The sequence below is a fragment of the Colobus angolensis genome, unplaced genomic scaffold (genome assembly GCF_000951035.1).
Source record: "Colobus angolensis palliatus isolate OR3802 unplaced genomic scaffold, Cang.pa_1.0 Scaffold269, whole genome shotgun sequence".
Classification (NCBI taxonomy): Eukaryota; Metazoa; Chordata; class Mammalia; order Primates; family Cercopithecidae; genus Colobus; species Colobus angolensis.
This window is the reverse complement of record NW_012115921.1, coordinates 2,390,207-2,397,538: the sequence shown is the minus strand read 5'-3', so window position 1 is coordinate 2,397,538 and position 7,332 is coordinate 2,390,207. Positions and strand designations below refer to the sequence as shown.

At 46.2% G+C, this 7,332-nt stretch overlaps 1 protein-coding gene across 3 annotated transcripts in view; it reads left to right on the top strand.

Annotated features, from left to right (window-relative positions):
- The first annotated feature begins 6,161 nt into the window (after positions 1-6,161).
- Positions 6,162-7,332, top strand: part of MRVI1 (murine retrovirus integration site 1 homolog) — a 118,990-nt gene continuing 117,819 nt past the window's right edge. For 2 of the 3 annotated variants that reach the window (XM_011947644.1, XM_011947640.1), the window contains exon 1: positions 6,162-6,666. In XM_011947644.1, the coding sequence (XP_011803034.1) occupies positions 6,600-6,666 (67 nt within the window). In that variant the 5' untranslated portion in view covers positions 6,162-6,599. The remainder of the gene's footprint in view (positions 6,667-7,332) is intronic. The other variant, XM_011947646.1, reaches the window with a different exon arrangement.

The window sequence follows — 7,332 nt, the reverse complement described above, 5'->3', positions numbered from 1 at the left end:
GCCACTGGACCCTCCCAAATCTCATGTCCTCACATTTCAAAACCAATCATACCTTCCCAACAGTCCCCCAAAGTCTTAACTCATTTCAGCATTAACTCAAAAGTCCACAGTCCAAAGTCTCATCTGAGACAAGGCAAGTCCCTTCCACCTATGAGCCTGTAAAATAAAAAGCAAGTTAGTTACTTCCTAGATACAATGGGGGTACAGGCATTGGATAAATACACCCATTCCAAATGGGAGAAATTGGCCAAAATGAAGGGGCTACATGCCCCATGCAAGTCTGAAATCCAGCAGGGCAGTCAAGTCTTAAAGCTCCAAAATGGTCTCCTTTGACCCCATGTCTCACATCCAGGTCACACCGATGCAAGAGGTAGATTCCCATGCTCTTGAGCAGCTCCACCCCTGTGGCTTTGCAGGGTAGAGCCCTGCTCCTAGTTACTTTCATGGGCCGGTGTTGAGTGTCTGCGGCTTTTCCAGGTGCATGGTGCAAGCTGTCAGTGGATTTACCATTCTGGAGTCTGAAGGACGGAGTCCCTCTTCTCATAGTTTCACTAGGCAGTGCCCCAGTAGGGATTCTGTGTGAGAGCTTCGGCCCCACATTTCCCTTCTGCACTTCCCTAGCAGAGGTTCTCCCTGAGGGCCCTGCCCCTGCAACAAACTTCTGTAGGCGTTTCCGTACATTTCCTTTGCCTGAAGTCTAGGTAGAGGTTCCCAGACCTCAGTTCTTGACTTCTGTGCACCCAAAGGCTCAATACCATGTGGAAGCTGCCAAGGCTTGGGGTGTGCACCCTCTGAAGCCACAACCCAAGCTGTACCTTGGCCCCCTTTTAGCCATGGCTAAAGCAGCTAAGACGCAGGACACCAAGTCCCTAGGCTGTACACAGCAGCAGGGCCCTGGGGCCATGAAACCATTTTTTCCTCCTAGGCCTCTGGACCTGTGATGGGAGGAGTGGCTACAAAGGTCTCTGACATGTCCTAGAGACATTTTCCCCATTGCCTTGGTGATTAACGTTTGGCTCTTGGTTACTTATGCCAATTTCTGCAGCTGGCTTGAATTTCTCCTCAGAAAATGGATTTTTCTTTTCTATTGCATCATCAGGCTGCAAATTTTCTGAACTTTTATGCTCTGTTTCCCTTTTAAAACTGAATGGTTTTTAACAGCACTCAAGTCCCCCCTTGAATGCTTTGCTGCTTAGAAATTTCTTTTGCCAGACACCCTAAATCATCTCCCTAAAGTTCAAGTTCCACAGATCTCCAGGGCAGGGGCAAAATGCCACTGCTAAAACATAACAAGAATCACCTTTACTCCAGTTCCTAATAAGTTCCTCATCTCCATCTGAGACCACCTCCACCTGGATTTCATTGTCCATGTCATTATCAGTGTTTTGGTCAAAGCTATTCAACAAGCCTCTAGGAGGTTCCAAACTTTCCCACAGTTTCCTGTCTTCTTCTGACCCCTTCAAACTGTTCCAACTTCTGCCTGTTACCCAGTTCCAAAGTCACTTCCACATTTTTGGGTATCTTCACAGCAGCACCCCCTCTACTGGTACCCATTTACATTATTAGTCTGTTCTCAGGGTGCTAATAAAGACATACCTGAAGCTGGGTAATTTATAAAGGAAATAAAGAGGTTTAATGGACTCACAGTTCTACATGGCTGGGGAGGCCTCACAATCATGGTGGAAGATGAATGAGGGGCAAAGTCATGTCTTACCTGGTGGCAGGCATATACCCATATACATCTCTATCTATCTATCTATCTAGCAATCTAGTTTACTCCAATTCCTATAATTCTAACACAATACTGCATAATTTATTCTATTTTCCCTCCTTTTTCATATTTGTAACTCCCTCCTTTGACAGTGAGAAACTTTTCTCTCATTACCCAATATTTACTAATTTGTTCAACCATAGAATACAAAGAAAGTATTTCAGAATTGCTAATACACATGTCTATGAAAAAGAAGTCTATTCAATATTTGTTTGTAGTTCTTTTTGTCTTTAGCCTGATGGCATCTAGTCCAAATCTACTACAAAAGTTTCTTGAATTAATTCCCTTTCTGCCCCTTCTGCCCATAAACTTTAATTCATCCCCTCTCTGTTTGGCTCCATAACTCATTCCTGTCCTTGTCACCCCTGGTTTTTCAAGTCCAGAGCCTCTCAGGGGTCTCAGAGCTGGTGAACTCCCTCTCTAGGTGTCGTCTAGGGCTAGGCCGAAGCTTGCTTCTCCCTGCCTCATTAGGCGCCTCTCTTCCATGCTCTTCCCAGCTTCCAGAAATATGTTCACTCATGCCTGCCCTCTCCCTCCATTCTTTTGTGGCTAAGAATTTATTCCTTTTTAAGGAGTTCTTTGCTATCATTTTAATGGGATTGTGGGACAGGGAGAGACACCTGTGTTCCCAGTTTGTAGTCTCAAACCTGACACCCAGGAATTCTGAAGTCAGAGAGATCTGGGTTTATGCCCTGCAAGACATTGGCAGGCATCTTGACCGCCCTGCATCTCAGTTTCCCCATCTAGGACGTGAGGGTAAGAAGCTCCGCACCACATGGATTTGGTGAGGATGAACTCTACCATATATGTAAAGTGGCTGACGGTGCCGGGCACCATGTTCAGTATGTAAAGTGGCTGACGGTGCCGGGCACTGTGTTCAGTAAATGATACCTGTCATTGTTGCCTGGATGCAATTCCTGCAGATGTGGTCTCTTATTTGCTCACTCACTCATCCAAGGCTGAGTGCTGAGCATATCACAGAGTTCCTGTCTAAAAGGGGTAGGGAAGTCAAAACACCCAGTGAAGCCAAGCAGCAAGCGGTCGCAGAGCTGGCAGCATTCTTGGCAAGAAGCTGTTTTTTCTTGCTTGGCTCCCCTTGGTCCCAGGATGTGCCTTTTGCCTGAGACTCTAAAACTTCTTCCCTGGCCTTGGATTAAATGGCCTGTTGGGAGAGCCTCCCCGAGCTATGTGCCAGTGTGCCTCTGCTGGGCTCCTGCTTTTAGGCGGAGGACACATGACTGTCTCTGATGGGAATGAGTGAGGAGCTGAAGATTTTGGTAGAGCGAGGCCAAATCCCTGTGTGGCTCCAGGAACAAGGATAAATATAGCCAGAGTAATTGCTCATGCTCTTTTAAGGATTAAAAGTCAGCTTTTGGGCAAGCTGTGAAGCTCCATGATAGCAAGGGACACAGTTCCTTTTTTAGAGTTGTGGTCAGCACTCCTTCTGCATTGCTGGATCCCAGGCCTCCATGATGCTATTCCCACTGGAGTTAAGGGATCGCCTTCACTAGTCTACCTGACACGAGGGAGGGATAGGTCTGAGGTGTTCCTGCCACATCCCTTGTCCAACATGATGTCTGGCACACTAAAGGTGCCCAATAAGCATTTTTAAATGGATGAGTGAGCTGTGAGAAATTTATGCTTTTAAAAATAACCTTTAGGATACGATCTGTAGTCTAGTTAACAGTAGCATCCCAGTGCCAATTTCCTGGCTTTGAAATATACTGTACAACACTGATGTAAGATGTCTCCGTTGGGGAAGTTGGATAAACGGTATGTAGGACTCTTTGTACTATTTTTGTAACTTCCTGTGTATCTATAATTATTCCAAAGTAAGAAATAAAAAAAATTGTAATAACCTTTAGTCAGGATCATGCCAATACCCTTTGACACTTGGGGGAAGCAGTGCTGGAAGATGAAGTGAGTAAATCCCTGTTTATAGCAATGCTTTTGTTTTATTATTATTTCTGAATGTAAACACATGTTTTGCTCATACAATTCAAAACTTTAAATGTATCAATAAGGCATACCATGGTCAGTCTTTACCCCAGTCACTTAGTTTTACTCCCCACTGGCAACTAATCTAAATGTTATTCATTTCTTGTGCTAATTTTAGAGATGATATGCATACTCACATATGAACTTGTATGTATACATGAACATAAGTGTATATATGTATTTGTGTGTATATATGTACATATTAAAATACATACACACACACTCTTTTTCATTCAAATAGTAGCATTTGATAGACACTGTTATTTTACTTTTTCTACTTAATGTATCTTGGAGTCTTTTCAGGTCAGTACACCAAGAGCTTCCTCTCCCTTTGTTGTGGCTGCACTCCATCTTCTTTTATGGCCCCAGTTGCTAGACATTTATGTTGTTTCCAATCCTTTTGCTTTTGTAAATAACGCTGCAATGAATAACCTTGTTCATTTGTTGTTTCCCAAGTGTGGGAGTGTGTTTATAGAATAAATTCCTAGAAGTGGAATCAGGTGAAAGGGTATAATTTTGATAGTGCTAAGTTATCCTCTATAGAACTTGTTCCATTTTTACACACTGACCAGTCATGTGTTTTATAAAATGGTATCGTTAATGCAATGATTAAAAAGTTATTTGGTGATACCTTTGTGTGGTGAAAGCTGTGGGTCTTTACCCAAGAGAAACACAAACCACATAGTGGCTTACATGCAATTTCAGTTGGCTCAGAGATCCCTGAAGGTCATCCATGAACCCTGGGTTCAGAAACCCTGGCTGAAGGGTAGGCAGCATGACAAAGAGGACAGAGCTTTAGGGACAGACCACCTGAATTCACATCTCAGCACTGTTACTTACTTACTGGCTGCGGAACATCAAGCAAGTTGTTTTACTTCTTCCAGCCTCAGTTTCCTTTTGAAGGAAAGGCATAGGTACTTGTGAGGATACATAGAGTGCTTTTATGTAAAGCATCTAATCTAATGCTAGGAATATAGTAGGTGCTCAAACAATATATGATTTTGAACTCTCTCTCTCACACACACACACATGCACACACACACACACAGCCAGCCCTAGGTTCCATTTCAACTTCTGATTTTGATTGTCCCTGTAGTGCCTGCTGCTGGACTCATAAGATCAACCTTTAAAGCAACATTCCCTAAAGTGGGATCCTTGGACCAAGTACATAAGAATCACCCAAGTCTTCACTAAAATGCAGATTTCTGGGTCCATTTCAGATCCATAGAATTAGAATTTCTGAAAGAGGAGCCCAACGAGCTTCACACCTGGGGATTCTAATGCACATTGAAGTTGGAGAAACAGCACTGAAGAGTTTGGTCAGTTCCTGCTATACCATATACTTGCAATTCTAGTAGTTACTGCCATGTGGCTTTGCAGGGGACAGGGGTTGTGGGGGGAGCCTGCACCTCCACGTGGACAGGTGTGGACACTTGAGAGAAAGCTTGGCTAGTACCCAAGACAGCCTCCTCTGGTTTCATTTACAAAAAACAATTATTGATGAGGGTAGCAGACTTCATGCGCTACACCCCTGTTAGTGATCTCTCTTACAACAACTACACAGAAAAAACAGGACTTCCTCAGAACCACATGCCTGAGGAAGGGATGGAGGCTCAGTGGGCCAGGCTCAGTGGAGAACGTCTGCCACTGCTGCACCACTGATCTGTGGCCAGGAGCTGAGCACAAGGACTGTGTTTGCCAGGAGGGCTTGAGGCCATAGGCCTTGGAGCTCAATCCCTAGTGCTCTCTACCATGACTACTGAATGTTTTCTGGATGGCTAATGATGGCCAAGACTAGGGTTCCCGGATTTATCAAACAAAAATAGAGGATGACTAGTTAAATTTGAATTTCAGATAAATAACAGTCTTTTAGTACAAGTATGTCCCATGTTTATCTGAAATCCAAATTTAAATGGGTGTCCTGTAATTTATCTAGCAACTTTACCTAGGGTTTCTCTGTGCCGCTCTAACCACAGAAGGGGCTGAAGTCCCCATGTAGCTTGCCCCCAGCTTGGAGCTCCATGATCCTGGCCTTGGGTGGGTCCTATACCCAAGGCAGGTGAAGAGTGTGTATGGACAGGGTATGGATTTCCTGGGCAGGGGCAGGAAGCTCATTCGTGCTGATCTAGCTCTTATGAGATGCTGGCAGTGTGTTAAACATTTGACTAATATCTCATTTAATCCCCTGACTACCCAATGAGTTAGGCATTATCATTATTATTCCCACTTTAGAGATGAGGAGACTGAGGCTCCACGATGTTAAGACCACAGGCTGTTAAGTGGAGGAGCAGGGTTGATACCCCTGGGGCCTGTGCCAAGTCTGGTAAGTCTGGGAGTAGCTGAATCTCCCAGGCCATTCTCTCTGGCAATCCCAAGAGTTTAACGCAGTGGGAGCAGCCCCTGCCCCCAAATCCCCAGGACAGGAACCATTCCCAGTTTCTTTTGGCGCTGGCCCAGGGTCTTCTCCAGGCTCACATGCTTGCTGGAGGCTCCAGGCGGGTGGCAAGATCTGCAGGGTCCCTTTGTCCCCGTCCAGCCAGGACAGTGTCCAGTGGCATGAGTTGCCATGGGGACTGCCATCTGCTGTGTGGATACCCATCAGAGGGGCCCAGGGTAAGCGATTGCCCCAAAGGCCCAGCCTGCCCTGAACCCTGAGGCCAGCTGGTCGGCTTTCCCTGCCATTATCCCCCGAGCCAGGCCGAAGGGGGGCTCCCAGAGGAGCTCTCGGCTCTAAGTCCCAGCCCCTCTCAGAGGAGGCGTGCGGCCGAGGTTCTACAGCCAGAGGCTTCTCGGCTCCAAGCTCCGGAGCCAGATGTAACATTGACCTTAAATGGTAAAAGCTCCCCAGAGTGAAGGGAGGCTGGCCAGAGGAGGAAAGGAGAATAACTCAGTTTTAGGTAAGCCTCCCCTATATCCTAGAATAACCTGCCTCTTCGACTGGGAAGCAGAGGGAATCTTCTCCTCCTTAAAGGTACAGGGTGCTGGGATGGGGGCGCTAAACTTTAACTTTCCTGGGGAGCTGGCTTTATTGGGTGGCATTTCAGCTGACTATCTTTATTGTTGCTGTCTTAAGTTTTAAATCAGAAGTGAATCTTGCCAGTCCTAACTTAACTAGATTGTGCTCCTTTTGCTTGCTCTTGGAAAGTGTGCACAGCTCAGGGTGAAAATGTGGGTCGTGACAGGCGATTGCAACCCGTAGCTTTCCTGTGGGCCCGTTTGTGGCAACAATGGGGTCTTCAGCTTAGGCAAGTCTGCTAGGCAGGGCTTTCTCCCCTCTGTGCTTCCCATGTCTCTCTCTCTCTGTCTCCCTATGCCCCTCTGCCTTGAACCTGGGCGGCATGACCTGTCTAGATCCTTAATTCTACCCCTATTTCTGTCTCTGCCCTTCCCATCCTGTGTTCTGGTCACAGCCCCTGTTTTTATCTCTGTCCCTGTCTCCTCTTTTGTCTCCAGCTTCCCCTGGCCTGTGCAGTTCCCCGCTCCCTAGAGGGGATGTATGTGCCCGGCTCATGCCTGGCCCTGTTCACCTCCAGGTGCGATTCCTACAGTGAGCAGCATTTGGA